Here is an 18,014-nt window from a genome sequence, read left to right on the forward strand (position 1 = left end):
GATGATAATGATGATGATGACAATGATGATGATGATGATGATGATGATGATGATGATGATGATGATGATGATGATGATGATGATGATGATGATGATGATGATGATGATGATGATGATGATGATGATTATCATTTTAATTACTACTATCATCATCATTAAAAAGCTAAGTTAATACTAAACTAAAAAACTATAAAAAAACTAACACATAACCATTAAAATCGTTTAAATAGATCTAAAGTGCTTTGTATTAGCAACTTATGCAATAATAATTAAATAAATATTATAGATAACAAATTTTTAATGCAGCTTCAATAGCAGGTAATCTATATAAGGCAGATCAAATTAATTAAGTAGCTGTTGTTTTACATTGTCTCTATATCAATACAGTTGTTTATATCACATATAGCTATATGGCTAAATAGGGTACCATATTTAAATTTTGAATAATTTTTTTCTTAACCAACTTCTACAGATTATTTAGTTTTTAAATTTTGCTCATAACGATTCCCAAGAGCGTTTTTTTTTATATCTATAGCGAATGTTCTTTTCAGAGCAAGTGCACCTGTTGTTTAACGATGTAGTGAAGTGAAGCTTGGTAAAACTTTTAACTTTAATGTAAGAATAAAAGAAACACTTTATAACGAACCAATGATATATACTTTTTTATTTTTCTAATTTACATCTGCTTTGGTTACATAAAAATTCGATTTGAACTCCCGCAGGCGACGCATACCACAACGTCTTCGTTAAAACCGTCGCTCGATAACGTAGCGTTAACTTAAAGCGATGTCTTCATTTTCTATCTTAAGCGTAGCATTTCCATTTTTAGGGTGAGATTGCTTGGGGATGTATTACAGTAGTTTATTTACTATGTAAATAAACTACTGTATTTAAGCTAATACATTTATTACATTAATAAACGTGTTATATGTTTGTAATGCATACTTGAATAGTTATTTTTGAAAGAGCTGGTTTATAGAAGTTTAATGTTAAATTTAGTGCAGATAAGCTCTGAAATTATTTGTAGTGACAATTTTTTAAAGTATTTTAACTATCACTAGACTTATGGATATATTTTGAAATATCACTAGACTTATGGATATCTTTTGAAAGCTTATTGACGTGTTTTTGTGACTCACTTAACAAAAGTAACTTGTCTAGATTCAAAAATGTTTTCCTCCAACCAATAGCAAAATTATTAAGCAATCTAGCAGTTCGTGTTACTATTTATTGAACTCAGCATCGTTGTTAAGAATATTGATCATTTGTTTATACTAATATTGTAAATGAAGAAATTAATTATTGAATACAATAAAACCTCAATGTAACAAACCCCTGAAATTTCGAACCAAATTCTTTTTCCTCTCATTTTTTCAATAACCAAACTTTCTATATACTTTCTAAAATTTTATTACATCGCTGCATTGAGTTTCTAATATAATTTCATAGTTTCTAATAGAACAACTTATTGTTAGTAAGGATTCGTTAGAAAAAAATTTCTGTTTTAGGCCTAAAATAGGGATAAATTTGATCAAGCATTTTACCAAACCAAAACTGTCTTCTTATTTTCCTGAACCAAATCTGACTTCTTATTTTGTTGAAGTACTTTTCTAAATGTGTTACTTACAACTTATAAAATGTAAAACGTGTTGTGAAACAACTTTCTCTTTGGCAAATCTTTTTTTGATGGCGTTGTTTGGCTACCTGTAGCGATTAAAGGTAACATTTGAATTTATTTTGTTTGGAAAACTGAATAAAGGAGTTTATTCATGCACTTAACGGGCCGGCGCTGTTGAGTTCATCGTGCTCAACACTCAGATTTTTCAGGTCTCTACAATAAACATAGGATCCTGGGCCCACTGAGTCAGGTAAAGAGGAATGGGAGAGCGGTCATATGTTGTTCTTTTTTTTTACCAAATTTTGACATAATCCGGAAATTTAAATGAAATAATAAAACTTTTGATATTTTTATGTACTTTGATTATTGCATACCATTATGACATGCGGTACGTAATAATCTAAATACATAAAATACGGCATATATAAAGGTACGGTGTATATTAAAATACATGCTCAAAGGATTATGATATATACTAAAGTATTACGGCATATATTTCAATTATTTGCGAGGGGGAAATGAAAGATGTATGGTAAATTTTAGTCATCTAAACAAAAAGTAATTATCTGCACTGTCTTTCTCTGAAGTACTGTTTTATTTTCGTTCTTTTAGCGTAGTTTCTTTTGTTTGTGTCATTTCTAAGGACACACTTATGTAAAAAATCTAACCTTGATGTTTGACCAAAAAAAAACCTTTGATAGTCATGAATACACTGGTCACTGGGATAAATGTCCCAAAATCTGTTTACATCGTCCGCAGAATAAAACGTCGAGTGAAATTTTGGTAAAGTAGCAATAAACTTTGTAAAATACTGCAATAAAAACTTATTTTTTTTATATGCATTTGAAAAAAAACCAAGCATTCGTTTCTTCCAAAATAAGTTGGAATAAGTTGTATAAGCTCTCATCTATCACATGAGAATTTACTCAACTTAGTCAAATTTGCCATCATCGGAGAAAAGGAGAGTTTCTCAGTGTTTCAATACTTGGCAAGGGTTTTGCACACAAATGCACCAAACTTTACTTGAAAAACAACATAGCTAACGTCATTTTGAAAGATTCCGTAGCTTCTGAGAGAGACGCAGCACATTTTCCATAGCTGCTGAGAGAGATGCAGAATTTAGTTTGCCAGATAGAACTAGGCATTTTCCAGGTAAAATTTGTTTGAAAATATTGTAACCTGTTTTAAGGGTTTCAAAAATAACATTTTGAAAATTACAATCACTTAGATTCCTCTTCAAGTTTTTTCACTTCAAATTGTTTCTTGTCTCTTTAATGAAGCACCATGTTTAACGTTCAAAGATTTTTTTTTTTATGTGCAAAACTGGATTGTCTGGTATGTCTGGACTGTCAAGTTCGGCATAAAAAAGATTGAACGAATTTTTAGGTAAGTTGCGACCAACCAATTGTTGTTAAGAATTCTAATTCCAAGTTTGATGAATCAGTCAAATTACTCGAAAACATTTCGCAAAAACACGGATTAATGTTTTAAGTTGTACTTGTACTGTTTTTGAACACACCGATTCCATTGTTATCTTAGTTAAACTTAAGCAAATAACCTGGTACGGACGTACCAAATTTTTTTGTTTATATGACAGAAAGTGTAAAAAACATTTCCTCTATAAAAGTCTTCTTTTTCTATTTAAAATGTTCTATTTTTAGTATATTCATTTTGCAAAAAGTTTTGTTTCAACAATTTATAAATATGAAAAATTTCATATATAAATACTCTGTATTTGTATAAATAATTATACAGTTTATTTTTTCTTTTAAAAAAATATTTAAATGATAAAACATTTCTTGCATTTGTAAATATAGCTTGTTTCTTTATTTAAAAAAAAAAATATGAAGAATAAACTTGTAATGGCTCTGTGAACTAGTACACGACATCAAAAACATCCATGACAATTATATTGTAAACTAGGAATCAACAGTAGCGGAGGCTACTTAAAGTAAGTATTCATAATTCAATACAACAAACTTTTTTCCTATGAAATGCTCTAAATTAAAACATTTTAATGTTCTTAGCCTGAATACCGTAGCTATTAGGGTCACAGCACACTTTCTATTTTCAGCAAGACTTCATCATCACTTTAAGAAGATCTAAATAGGATGAATGTAAAGAAGTTTAGTAAAGTACTTAAGACGATATTTTGCTTAAGGAAATCTAGCAGAATAATAGAATAATAGTTGCAAATAACATGAAAATTTACCAGAAATATATCCACCATAAATTCCTGGAAAAAAACTTTTTCTGGATAGTTTTTTATCAGTAATGCGCACGAAGTAGAAATTAATTTATGCAAATATTAGTTACTTTTTTTCATTAGTAGATTGGTAGTGAGGAAAAGCCACACAGATTACGACACAAAACAAGCTAGCGTTATTACTTATTAAATGGCTCCACTTCCATTATTGAAAATGAAATTGGTTCTAAATGGTTGTGCAGAAAGTTTTTTAAAACTTTATTCGCGATTGGCCTACAGGTTGTAGGCCAATCGCGAATAAAGTTTTAAAAAACTTTTCTATTTTGAGAAAAAGAAACACGCATGTCTACTTTCTGCACAACCATTTAGAACCAATTTCATTTTCAATAATGGAAGTGGAGCCATTTAATAAGTAGTAACGCTAGCTTGTTTTGTGCCGTAATCTGTGTGGCTTTTCCTCACTACCAATCTACTAATGAAAAAAAGTAACTAATATTTGCATAAATTAATTTCTACTTCGTGCGCATTACTGATAAAAAACTATCCAGAAAAAGTTTTTTTCCAGGAATTTATGGTGGATATATTTCTGGTAAATTTTCATGTTATTTGCAACTATTATTCTATTATTCTGCTAGATTTAGTTCAAGTTCAAGAGCCATTACAAGTTTATTCTTCATATTTTTTTTTTTAAATAAAGAAACAAGCTATATTTACAAATGCAAGAAATGTTGTATCATTTAAATATTTTTTTAAAAGAAAAAATAAACTGTATAATTATTTATACAAATACAGAGTATTTATATATGAAATTTTTCATATTTATAAATTGTTGAAACAAAACTTTTTGCAAAATGAATATACTAAAAATAGAATAGAAACAGGTCCGATGGTTTTGGCCAGATGAACGAGGATTATATTCTTAACTACATGCTTCACCTTATTGATCATGTAAAACCTACACAAGAGAAGTCTATAACTTCTTAAAGTTCAATAATGATATTTATGATATACGTTCTCATTAATCAGATTTATTAATAAAAAAGAAAATTGCTGATAAATGTTACTTGTGAGCCCTGTTACATTATGGTCTCATTTTATGCACAATGCTTTTATGTTTTCTTATGTCTAATTGTTATTTCTTTGAAATGAATGTATTATCCTGTTTGTCTTATGATTCAGTGGATTTTTATGTCAAATCTTTTTCTAATTTTTCGGTAATAGCAAATGAGTTAGGAAGTGCCTTGCTAAGTACATTTAATATTAACCTGAAAAAAAAAATATCATGGTAAGGAATGTTAATTAAACAATTTTAATATGCAAAATTACTTTAAAAAACTATTTAATAGCGTTTCGGAATTGCATTTTCATTTTCCGTTCTGTGATTTCTATTTTAGTTTATAACGAACGATAATTAACTCGTTGTGTGCATTACATACTCCTCTTGCTCTCTTTGCAGCAACTTCAATGAAAGCGTTCTCTGAACTACAATACTATTTAAACATAGATAAATTAGTGTTTTAGTAAAAAAAAGAAATTTTAAAAGTTTTACAATACTAAATAGTTCTAATAATTTTTTATTACTCATTTATTAGTCATTATCATAAGTTTCATGACTGTAATATTTCATCCACCTGTTGATGGCAATCCATTTGTTTAAAGTTTGAACTTCTGATTTTATTGAAAACGTGAGCAGAATCATTCAGAAAAAAAGTCGCAACAACAAGATCAATGAACTGTATCAAGTTACTCAAGAAAAAGCTGCGTGCAGTGTAAAAAAGTATATGCCACTTTGTACTCAAGCTACTTTTTGTTAAATTGTCTTTCAAAAAATAGAACTATGTAAAAAACTGGTACTGAAGTTGCCAAAAATCACACAATTTTAACAAAAGTATCGAAAATTATAATCATTAAGAAGAAATCAAAAATAAACAAAAAATAAAGGCGATAATAATTATATAGTATGCTTAAATTAACATTTACCTTTGTTATTGTTTTTAATGTGTTTTTTGTTAGTTGCCAATTTGGAGGAAATAGTAACTCAAATTTCGGTGGTGGAAACTTTGATAACAGCTTTGGTAACTTTGACTCGATATTAAGTGGAAACTCAAATGCTGCTACCCAACCATCAGAAACGTACGATGGTAATGCAGCAGCAATTAACCCTGATACCTCTAGCCTATCAAGTAATCCAGCTGAAGGTTTCCCATCTGTAAAAGAACTCGAATCAAAAATTAACGGCAACGTGCCTGATGTCAATAGTTTGCCAGGTTTTGATAAAATCAGTTCTGATTCAGATAAAAACACTCTAGGAGGGGACTATCAAAAGCAATTTAGTGCACAAGACGATGCATCTATTCAAGAACTTCTTAAATCGTTTCAAACTGATGATACTAATGGTAATTACTTCCATAACACTGGAAACACAGATTTTTCACATTCTCCTAATGAATTCCGCCAGCAAGCATTAAATTGCGAAGGGACAATAAACAATCCTATGCAAGCATCAACATCGTTCAATTCACCAATCACTTTAGTAACCAAAAAAGTGGTTCTTATAGTTCAAATTCCGGGATTGTTGCAACCACAACGAATCGTCATTGGAGTGTTTGGAAATACAGTACCAAAAACAGTGGCGAACTTTGTTGATTTAGCGGATTCTAAGGTGATCGTGAATTTTAAAACATTGGAAATATTAGTTTTATATTATTGTATTTATGACGCATTTTTTGATCAATACTCGTTTTTTTACTTTGAATTATAGTACGGTTTTGGATACCGAGGAAGCATATTCCATCGCGTGATTAAAGATTTTATGATCCAAGGCAAGTTAAAATAAAATAAAAAAAAAAACAATCCACAATTATAAGACTTACGTTTCTAAAATTACAAAAACTAACGACGATTCACAGTTATTGTATTAAAGTTCTTTGAGCGATTTCAAAACTTTTGGTTTGTTTCTTGCCTCACGAGTTTAAATTTTTTTCATTTTATAGAAGAAATATTTTCTCTCTAATTTAAGAAATCCGTTTTAGGCGGGGATATCACAAGAGGTGATGGAACAGGAGGCAAGAGTATTTATGGAGGTCAGTTTGCTGACGAAAATTTCCTTGTTAAGATGAATGGACCAGGATGGGTTTGCATGGCAAATGCTGGCAAAGATACAAATGATTCTCAGTTCTTTATCACAACTGGAGATACTCCTTGGCTTAACGGCAAACATGTTTGTTTTGGAAAAGTACTCGAAGGAATGGTTAGTGAAATAAATATGCATTGTTTTTACAACACTTCGTTTTTTTTATTCTAAGATGGTCTAGTGTAAAAAAAGCTAAAATCTTTTTTATTGTTATTTTTAATTTTTTACAATTATGATATGAATTTTATGCCCACATTTTTTATTCTTGAAAGATCTATCGCGTGCTCCTATAATACTATTTTTTCTTGTTTCTTCAGATTTTATAAGTGATAAAATATAAGCATAAGCGTTTTTACTTGTTTTTAATCAATAATAACGAACAAAATACAAACTTCTATATCACTCTTTTGAAATAAATCAAATCAAAAATTATTTAAATATTTAGACGTATATTTCTGGAAAAACAATTACGATTCATCGCGTACTCAGTGTTATTTTTTTTCAACTCTTCAAGACAACACAGAATTGCAATCAAAACCTTTAAATTTATTTTACAACAAGTTTTAACAATTTTATACATGAGTATAAACTCGTTTTACCAAAAGTTTTTGTTGTGTTTTAACAAAACTTTTGGTGAAACGAGCTTATACAGAGTTCTATTTAAAAAAAAACTTCAGAAATTCAATTTATCTTAACACGTTGACTGCCGTCACCAAAGTATTCCAATTAGACTAATTGAAATAATTATATTTCGACCAATTATATTAAATCAAACCTAGACGATAATTCGTCTGACTTTTTTTTCCCGTGAACTTTGGGAAGTCAGACGAGAAAACTTTAGTTATTTAAAAAAATGAATAATGGCGAAATATAATTACGTTTCGCAGGTTTAAAGACGGGGGTAATAAACGTTATAAAAATCAACTATTTTCAACCAATTATCAACCATTTTGCCAAATATAAATATACGTCGAATATATTTTGTAAACCCGTATTTTGTACTTTCAAATTAATGTTTTTCACAGCCTGTTGGTTGGCAAACAAAACAATATATGCCATTGCTGAGAGCTATTAAAGCTTCTTTTTGGTAATCCTTCTAAGACTTAATAAAAAATAAATCACAAACTATTTTAAAAGCATACTCTAAATTATCCTTTTCGTTTGTCATATTGCTTCTGAATAGCACTGACAGTTTAATTAACTAAATTTTGGCGTAACCTTTAATTAACCCCCCGAAACTTTACGATATTTCATTAAGATCAAAGAAAAGCCGCAGGAACATATTTGTTCCGGTGTAGCGTTTTTAATTTACTGCCGTTAAAATTTTACTGCGCAGCAAAATTCCAACGTAAAAATTTTACTGCGCAGTAAAATTTCAACGTTGGAATTTTACTGCTATCGTTATTTTTTTACTGACTTTTTTAATATACAGTTTCTGGCGTTTATTTTTTTGGCGTTTTCAAGATGTACAAAAATATTAACTTTCATGATATGAGGAAATACTTGAATGACAAAAAGTTTCCTGAAGGTTTAAATGAGAGAGGAAAAAAGGCAAACTTTAAAAAGCAATGTAAAAACTTTGCAATTATAGACAACAAATTGATGTATTGCAAAAAAAATAAGGGAAAATGCATAACTTTACATAAAAAAGTGAATCAAAATCTGGCCTGGAAAGTAAACTATCATTTAATGTATGCATTAAATTATAAAAGTTTCATTAAAAGAAAAATTGAAGTGCCCTTAGTTTTATAAAACATGTATATTTTTACCCGCCCCTAGCAAAAACTTTAACATCTCTTCTTTTCTTGATGACAGTAAAAAAATAACGAGCGCAGTAAATTTTTAACGCTATAATTTTACTGCGCAGTAAATTTTTAACGTTAAAATTTTACTGCGCAGTAAATTTTTAACGTTAAAATTTTACTGCGCAGTAAAATTATAGCGTTAAAAATTTACTGCGCAGTAAAATTTCAACGGAGTAAAATATTAACATGACACCTGTAGATGAAAAATTGCATTGGCGCAAATACCAAAGTTTTCTCGTCTGACTTCCCAAAGTTCCCGCCCAAAGATCCCGTGAACTTTGGTTCACGGGAAAAAAAAGTCAGACGAATTATCGTCTAAATCAAACCTAAAAACATGAAAATAATTTTTGGACATTTTACGAAAATCCTGTCGGCGGTCAACGTGTTAAAAGACAGGTGTAGAAATTGGTTATTATTTGGTAAAAACCCTGTATTCACCTTCAGAGTTAAAGGTAAACTATTTTTTTTAAATTTCCCGAAAGAATAACAAAATTATTTTTTTCTTAGAGTGTGGTCAATGCAATACAAAGCGTCCCTAAGGATAGAAACGACAGACCGCTAAATCCGGTTAGAGTGATAGAGAGCGCCAGTGAAATTGTCGGGAACCCATTTGACGCAACTAGCCAACCGAATTACAGTAATTAATGAAAACTTGTTATTTATAATGAAAGCTGAGGGTGATAATAGTTCAAGTGGCTATCTCGCGAGTAGAAGAAAAGCAATCCTTGATGTTGAAAAAACATCAGCTAATTAACCAAAAATGGTAGACTATGTAGACGAAACCGTCAACTTCTAGAAAATAACGCTTAGTATGTAATAGAGTTCTGCGGTGGATATGAGTTCGTTTTAAAAGTTGGAGAACCTTGTAATTATTTAGCAATTTCGTAATAACTCTACAAAACCTACAAACGGAGATTAAAAACGCAACCAGAATTTGTTCAACTAATGATATTAGTGGAGATACACAGACATTTTACATTAATATAAATTTTAACTTTTTATTTAAGATACACGTTAAAAAAATATCTAAGATCAAGAAGAAGCATCATCTCTAAAATAAATTTATTCTCTTAACAAAAAAGGTTGAAAATATTGAAACCAATAACTCTAACCATAACAAAATACGATTCGAGCTATAACAATAATTCATTTTTATATGCATTACAATATCTTATGAGTTAACTCTAGTTTCAAAAGCTTTATTCTTGTTTTTAAATCATTTTGCCTTCTTCTAAGAATCCAAATTATCCAAGTTTTAATAAGGATTTCTACAATCAAAGAAACCTATTTTCGGTAATTTTATGTTGACATTTACATCTTAATCAGGTTTTTTTCGGAACATATTTATCGCTACAATATTTTTGTTCATTTCACGATTAGAAGCGTTTCTTAAACCTTCTGCGACATGTCTCAATTGAACTTTGATCTCTGGCTTCATATTTTCAGCTTCTTGTTCGAGTGTCGATGCGAGTGACAATAGAAGCCCGTGAAATCCGTAAGCAACACCTGCTCTTCGCAATTTATTGACTTCCTGAAAACCCAGAAACTTGCTATCATTAAAAAAATATTAATAGCTAAAACAAAAAAGATATCAGGCATTCCCATTCCTATTAGAAATAAATTAGTTAAATAATTCTCAAATAATTTTAACTTTTCTGTTTTATAAATTACGTGTAAAAATATTTACTAACCTTTATCTTCAACTGCATACTCAAAAAAAAGAGGGGGAGAGGAGGAATGGGGAAGAAGGAGAGGAATCAGAGAGATAAGTTATTTCAAAAGTTAAGCACAAAAAGTTGATATTGAAGTAAGAGTAATATATATATATATATATATATATATATATATATATATATATATATATATATATATATATATATATAGGAATTCTTAGATGGGTATGTTGGAAAAGTATGAATTCTTTAAAATGTATGTTGTAATGTCTGTTTCAGTTTTTAAAAGTATGAGGCAAAAACAGCAAAAACAGCAAAAACTATTTATTACAAAACCAATTTGTTACAATGTGAATAGTGAGTTAGTAATGTTGTAGTAGAGGAAACTGATCTTTACAAAACAATATTGATAAATACAAGAAGCAACTCAGTAAATGTAATGCTTAAGAAAGCTAAATCAATTGAGCAGTATGAACATTGTTTTGATAGAAAGTTATAAAGTAAAGGTATGCACTATTTAAGAGAAATATACTTAGTATCAGTATAACTGTAGAGAAAATAATTTTAAAAAATTTAATTAACAATTAGTGTTAGAACTTTCAAAAGAAAAAAGGTATCCCATACCCTGAAGAATACCGATTGCTTCTCAGGTAACTTTTTTGCATATCGCAATAATTTTTGAATATCAGACTAAATACATAGAAATAGAAACTAAATCATGTTATTAGATAAAATAACCCATCTCACTAAATGAAATAATTCTTGTAATCAAATAAAAAAATTTAAAAGGGAACAAAATAATACAAGTTCACATAAAAAAAGATGGCCTACTTGTAATCCTGAGGATTTTATCCAAACTGCATTTGCATGTGTGTGATAGCTTCTTCGTGTAGAGGTGATTACTGGGAAAGGGCTTTCCTCTGTACCTTCTTTAGCATCTTGAAGGTATGGATTGGATGGAAGTTCATATGCAGGACCAAGATACTTAAGATTACCCAGCCAAGGAACACTGTCCACACCAGGTTCAAATACAGAGAGCATAAGGTTAGATTTTTTTTTACTATCTGCCCAAGAGTAGAGCATGCCATACCAATTGTTACTAAAAATACAAAACACATTTATTCGAATAACAATTTTTAAACTTTATGACAAATTGAACCTTATGATCAAATGAATCTTATCAACAAATCTAAAACGTACATAAAAACTTTTAAATGTAAAATGTAATAGCTAAATGTAAGGAAATATATTATAGTTTACCCAAGTTTAACAACACCACCCATTTTCTCCATTTTTAAGCTGCCATGAAGTAAAACACAAAATGAAGGTTGGAAACTTATTGAGTCTTTATTTTTTGAAGTTCCAGTACAACTTTGGTCACTTTGAACTGGAATAACTAAATGTCTTGACATATATGCTGGATTAGAAAAACTTTGTAGATCAAGAAAACCTATAATATTTAAACAAGTATCAAGTTTTAAATTTGCTATCGGAGCTTCATCATCTGGATGTCGGTATAAGTTCACTATTTGGGTAAAAGTATTTTGAAAAGACGGTGAAGGTGATAGTGTAATTTGAGATTCAAAATGGCCACACTTCAATGTGCCTTCATATTTATTGTAATGCAAACTAAGAAGACGATTAAAACATTTCTGCACATTTGCATCAGTCAATGAGTCAGGGATAATCAATTCGCCTTTTTCATAATTCATGCTTATAAGTTGTTCAAAATATTTTTTGCTAGTTCGTAGTTCATTGTGAGTGGCTAAACAGATAATACTTAGATTACAAGGGAAAGAAAAAGGTATTGGAAAATGGGAGTCTTTTTGTCTTTGATTAGCAGACTTTAAAGATTCTTGCAAAGAACTTTCTCCTATTCCACATAATCCATCTGTAATGACAATTAAATTTATAGGAATAAAACTTCCCCATTCTTCTGTAACAAGGTCCTCTATTCCAATCAAAGCAGTTTCAATTCTTGTTTTGTCATATGTTGTTAAAGATGAACATGCCATCTTCAAAGATTCATAATCACGTGTAAACTTTACAAGAACTTCATATAGCGATGAGTATACTACAAGACAGCTATGCTCCAGCTTGCATCGGGCAGATAACTGATCAAAGAAGTATACAAGACTTGATTGAGCTATGTCAATAAGAGAAGTGCCATCTCTATTATTGATATTACGAGACATAGATAGTGATACATCGAGTAGAATAACTGTAGGCATATTTCTTTATGTGGTGATTATATAAACAACCTATAAGAAAGACAGATTCAGTTATAAAGTATAATCTTAAAACAACATTATAAAAGTTGACTAAAAAAAAGTTCTACTTATTACATATTACACAAATGAGAGATTTTTTTTTAGGAATTAAATACTTGTAAATAGAGTCAAACTCATTATTTAACGGTACGAAAATTAGCATAACACTTTTTCACAAAAACCCTTGAGAAAGAGCTCTAGCATTATCTTTTAAAAATGTTTTTTTAACTTTTTTTTTCATATGTTTTTTTCATAGCATGGTTTAACATTTAAAGAATAGGACAGAAGAAAAACATCACTTGATAAAAAATTAGAAAAATTATATGCATTACTCACAAAATAACAACAACAACAAAAAAAAACAAGGATACTTTTTTAGAAAAAAAATTAATTTTGTTTATGTCTTATATACTCAAACTTTTATAGCACTTGAAGTGTGCCGGGATGGGGTAGATGCCATTTCAACACTTTAAAAAAATGCAAACAATTTTTTTTGAATAATTAAAATGTAAGAAAGTGAAGTGTAAATTTCAAGTTGAAACTAAATTACAAGTGTAAGTTTTACTTTAAGTCCATATATAATAATGAAACAGTCTGAAAACACTTTAAAAAAAACCAAATTCAATTTTAAAATCATTACACACATAATTTGATAGATATACTGCTATGTCTCTCTCTCCCTCCCTCCTTCCCTCCCTCCCCCCCCCCTCTCTCTCTCTCTCTCTCTCTCTCTCTCTCTCTCTCTCTCTCTCTATATATATATATATATATATATATATATATATATATATATATATATATATATATATATATATATATATATATATATATATATATATAGAGAGAGAGAGAGAGAGAGAGAGAGAGAGAGAGAAAGCAGAGTGAGAAAATTAAATCCAAATTACTTCAAAACCCACAACATTGAACCTCTCAAACTAGAAGGAATATTTACACAAAATGTATTTGATAAATTTAAGGACAATTTTGTAAGAGGTATTAAGGAGAGACTTGAAGTATCACAAAATTTGAATGATTTTGTGCAATGTGCTATGAAGGTTTATGAAATTGAATAGGATATGAAATGGTATGAAAGCCTATAAAGAAGACATCAAAATATATATATGCTAAGGAAAAATGTGGGGAAAAAAACATCAGATTATTATCATGTTTATCAAATATACTGTTTTTACCTAAAGAGGATCTTGTGATGATCCTTATGTGCATATGATGAACAGTTTAGGTGTTTTTTTGAGGTGTGGTCATATTTTTCTGTACTTATACTCCTGATGCTTAGAGTTAAAATTTGATAGACATCTTAACCAATCCAAGTAAGAACTTTCAGCAATATACCAAATTGAAAATAAAAAACGTGGCATGTATTTAAAAGGAACTTTTTCGATTAGTTTTGCTTACAACTGTGAATTAGGAAACCATGAACTCAGTTATACAAAATCTCAAATTAGGTGTTTTACATAGCTCTAGAAGGATTTGATTCTTCCACCAAGTTTCAAACAACTTTTCCTTTCCTAGCACTTTCCTAAATATGATATACAATGATCTGGTATATCATAGTAGGCTGTACAATAATTTTTTAATAGTTTCTAGTTTAAAAAAAGTATCTGTACTTTTTAAAGTCTTCGCTGCTGGCCTCTTGAGCATTCCTCACTTATTTAACCCAAATTGACAAAGCCATTCTGTCAATAGCATCAGCTCTAAGTATTAATATCTTGTATAATGAAGACAAAAATAAATAACGTACATACAAAATATTAGTAATTGTTTGTGCCGCTGTTGCGTTAAAAAAGTTAGTCGTTAAAAAAGTTTATTAAATGTGAAATCTGCGCATGCGCAAAATCATTAAAACTTTTTTAACGCCTCACGACGTTAAAAAAGTATTCAAAATGGTACCGTCAACCGAGGTAACTTTGGTTGCCGGGGTGACTTTGTTGACCGGGGTCAATTGTTGATTTTTTTTTAAATTCCTAAAATTTAACAAAGATAACATGTTTTAATTTTGTTAGAGATACCAACAATATATATCGACTATTATATCAACAATTTTGGTATATCAACAGTTTTTGTGAATATAGCACAGTTACTTCGTAGACTACATTGAGTTTATTTTGGCATCTTTTGACACTTCTGATACATTTATTGAACCATTTGAATTCTTAGCCGGTGAAAATGCCGAGGAAATATAAGCGAAAGCGTGGTTCAAGAGCATATGAAACTTCATACAATCAAGAAACGTTGTCCAATTCTATAAAAGAATGTTTAACTGGAAGAATAAGCGTGAGAAAGGCTAGTCGACAGTTCGGAATATACGCTTCCCATTTGCTTTAACCGCTGGACGTTGCTGTTTTCCGTCCGCTAAAGATATAAACGCGCATCAAAAAATCAATACCGAAAAATCAGTTCCTCGGTCTTCTTGCTCTACTGCAACGTCAATTGAAAAGCGATAATTTGAGATCTGACTTCAAGGCTAGTGGAATATCCCCCTTCGATAAAGAAATGGTCATGAAGCGTTTGCCACAGATTAACAAAGACATTGGAGGAGGTACCGGTAGTACTGTTAAGGAAGTATTCAATGAAGATATAGGTCTATTAGTGAAACATTGTGGACAGGATGGGAAAACAAATCGCACCAGAGGGAAAAAGATCACACCTGGCAAAGCGATAACACCGCAAGATCTGGTGAATAACACAACTCCTACCACATCAAAGAATAACAGTAACACCAAGAATAACAAGAAAAGGGCAAGAGTTGAACAAGTGTCATCATCCTCAGATGACGATAATGACCTACTAGAAAATGACTTTTAATGTTTTTTGCACAATAACAGGGAGCTAGTTGCAAAATTTTTTGTCCATTTAAATGTTCTTTTCATGTTTCTCTAAGTGTTTAAGGACTGATGATTTTTTTTCATGATAAAAACCTGGGGTAACATTGGCCACTTTTCGGCGTTTAAAAATAAATATTTGTAATAAAAAAATTAAAAAAATAAATATAGAGGCCTATAGCCAAGACCTATAATGTTATTACCACAAGAGAAAACTGTAAAAAATTAATAAGATTCAGAGATGTTTAAGAAAAACTGCCAAAACTGACCTAAGTTACCCTGGCTAACGATACTCTTTAATTTGCGCAACCCTCAAATCCACAACAGAATATGCTTTGAAATTTTGATTAAGGCATTGGGAGGCATTCTTTTTTTATTTTTGAGCAAAAGCTCTCAAAGAGAGTTGCAATTATTTTTTCCAAATTTTTTTTCCCTGTAATTTTCTAATTCTACAACGTTATACAATTTTCATGACATTTTTTTTTTTCATTTGACCTCCTCATAGTATCAAAGCTTTTAAACTCCTGAATAAATTATATTTCATGAAAAAATAGAACATAGATACTCACTTCTAAAAGAATTATACTATACTAATTATAGTAATATATACAAAATCAAATATTTTTAATTTCTCATATTATAGTTCAGAAATATTAACATTTCACCATGAGCTCCTGTTAAGCTATATCTCTTTGCAGTATATACATTTCCACCTATACTAAAAAGTCTTTCACTCTTCACAGAAGACGGTGGGCAGCTTAAATACTTTAAAGCAAGCTTTGCTAATAGTCGCATTTTGGTTTTCTGTGATTTCCAACACAACAAATGATTGCTTTCTTTGTCAATAAGGTCTTCACTTGAGTAGTGTTGAATTTTGTTTAATAAAGTTTCATTTGAAATTAAAGTTTGTGGTTGACCAATTTATTTAGAATTAAATCCTACAAGTTCTTCGAAGCAATTGTCAAAACCCATTTCTACTATATCTTTCTATTCATTTAGTACTGTACCATTATTTTCATATTCTGAGTCAATATTTTCAATGTCACAAGCTGCAGACCGATCATTTTCAGTAACTTTGATGTTTTTTATATTTTCATGGGTTTTAATAAGCTGAATGGTTATGTTCTCAGTGCTTGTTTTAGCAGCTGAAAAGGTGTTTTCATTTTTGAACATTTTTAATTTGAATCTGGGATCAAGAAATATTGACAAGATGATGTTATAGTTATCAGTATATTGTTTGAAACTATTCTCCATTGAATTAGTTGTCATCAATTAAAGCTTTATTAATGAAATGTTTCAAAAACTGTATCTGTGGTATAATATTTGAGACAATAGAATTTCTTTCACTCAAGGGAACTCTTGTTTTGTGGAAATCTTTTAGCAAAACACAAAACTGTCCAATAATCATCCATTTGTTTGCATTTAATAAAGGAAGCTTACCATTTTCAAGTGCATATATGGTTAGAGTTTTCCTTTGTTCATAAATTAGTTCTAACATATGACAGGTACTATTCCACCTTGTTGGAACATTTTGAATAAGTTTGTGCTTAGGAACATTGTTTGCTTCTTGAAGAGCTTTAAGTTTAGAGCAGGCTTGGGGAGAATGGCTAAAATGCCCAACAATTGAATGCCAGTTTGCAATGACATTCTTGACAACTGTTTGTTCAAAAATACACTCATTAATTACTAGTTGCAGTGTGTGTAAAAACAAACCATAAAATCATATGGGCTATCTTTAATAGCCTTAACAATATTTGTACCATTATCTCTAGCTATTAAATGAATTTTTGAAGGTGATATTTTAAATTCAGCCATAATATCTTCAATCAATTCAGCAATATTTGCTGCTGTATGCCTCTCAGGAAAAGGAGCTACTCTAAGTACAACAGTTTTCTGATTAAATGTATTGTCTAAACAGTGACCTGTCAGGCTAATGAAGCTTTCATTTGAACTACTGGTCCATATATCAGTAGTAAAGCTTATGAATTCAGCAACTGAGTAAACATGGACAGCCATTTTTAACATAAAGTATAAAATAATTTCAGCAACTGAGTAAACATGGACAGCCATTTTTAATATAAAGTATACACTAATTTTTATTATTTTACATACCCTAATGAAACAATGCAACTTTTTTAACGTCTAATTTCATTCCCTAACGAACACTCCTTTGACCATACTGCGCATGCGCAACGCATGTGCAGAACTATTTGTTAACTTTTTTAACGACTAACTTTTTTAACGCAACACCGCACGATTCTATTATTGTGGATAATTCGTATCAACACAGCTTATGGTCCGATTGTGTGGATGATACAAAGCGTCCGGAAAGATGAGCGATATTTCTTTTAGAGATTGCCGAGACTCGTACAATACTAACAAGCTCCGTTCGTTGAAATTTGATAGAGATGCACAGTGACTCAGGATGATAAAAAAACAACAAAAACTCATAAAACTTGGATAAAAACT

At 30.1% G+C, this 18,014-nt stretch overlaps 3 protein-coding genes and 1 long non-coding RNA gene across 6 annotated transcripts; 1 reads left to right on the forward strand and 3 right to left on the reverse strand.

The window, feature by feature from the left end:
* Positions 1-5,109: 5,109 nt before the first annotated feature.
* Positions 5,110-5,544, reverse strand: LOC149893390 (uncharacterized). Its single transcript, XR_016453193.1, has 2 exons — positions 5,406-5,544; positions 5,110-5,314 (listed from the first exon to the last, which is right to left on the reverse strand). It is a non-coding gene; the product is annotated as an uncharacterized LOC149893390 (long non-coding RNA).
* Positions 5,539-9,823, forward strand: LOC145187464 (uncharacterized). Its single transcript, XM_080063865.2, has 4 exons — positions 5,539-6,486; positions 6,586-6,646; positions 6,857-7,074; positions 9,270-9,823. Exons 1-4 carry the CDS (start codon positions 5,785-5,787, stop codon positions 9,405-9,407), a joined length of 1,119 nt encoding a protein of 372 aa, XP_079919991.2. The 5' UTR covers positions 5,539-5,784; the 3' UTR covers positions 9,408-9,823.
* On the reverse strand, positions 9,696-17,849 carry LOC145187462 (integrator complex subunit 14-like). Of its 3 annotated transcripts, XM_090089880.1 has the most exons (6): positions 17,795-17,849; positions 14,465-14,490; positions 11,696-12,696; positions 11,267-11,534; positions 11,060-11,125; positions 9,696-10,293 (listed from the first exon to the last, which is right to left on the reverse strand). In XM_090089880.1, exons 3-6 carry the CDS (start codon positions 12,664-12,666, stop codon positions 10,081-10,083), a joined length of 1,518 nt encoding a protein of 505 aa, XP_089946006.1. In that variant the 5' UTR covers positions 12,667-12,696; positions 14,465-14,490; positions 17,795-17,849; the 3' UTR covers positions 9,696-10,080. The 3 variants fall into 3 exon arrangements, with proteins under 3 accessions (XP_089946006.1, XP_089945992.1, XP_089945997.1); XM_090089866.1 differs by lacking the exon at positions 17,795-17,849 and having other exon boundaries at positions 14,331-14,490; XM_090089871.1 differs by lacking the exon at positions 17,795-17,849 and having other exon boundaries at positions 13,896-14,490.
* On the reverse strand, positions 16,804-17,561 carry LOC149893391 (zinc finger BED domain-containing protein 4-like). Its single transcript, XM_090098842.1, has 2 exons — positions 17,259-17,561; positions 16,804-17,193 (listed from the first exon to the last, which is right to left on the reverse strand). The coding sequence occupies exons 1-2, from the start codon at positions 17,559-17,561 to the stop codon at positions 16,804-16,806; spliced, it is 693 nt and encodes a 230-aa protein (XP_089954968.1).
* Positions 17,850-18,014: the final 165 nt, after the last annotated feature.

This window comes from Hydra viridissima, unplaced genomic scaffold (genome assembly GCF_058129835.1).
Source record: "Hydra viridissima isolate aposymbiotic clone 2 unplaced genomic scaffold, HvirCarnegie_v1 scaffold_1, whole genome shotgun sequence".
In the NCBI taxonomy this organism is placed as follows: domain Eukaryota; kingdom Metazoa; phylum Cnidaria; class Hydrozoa; order Anthoathecata; family Hydridae; genus Hydra; species Hydra viridissima.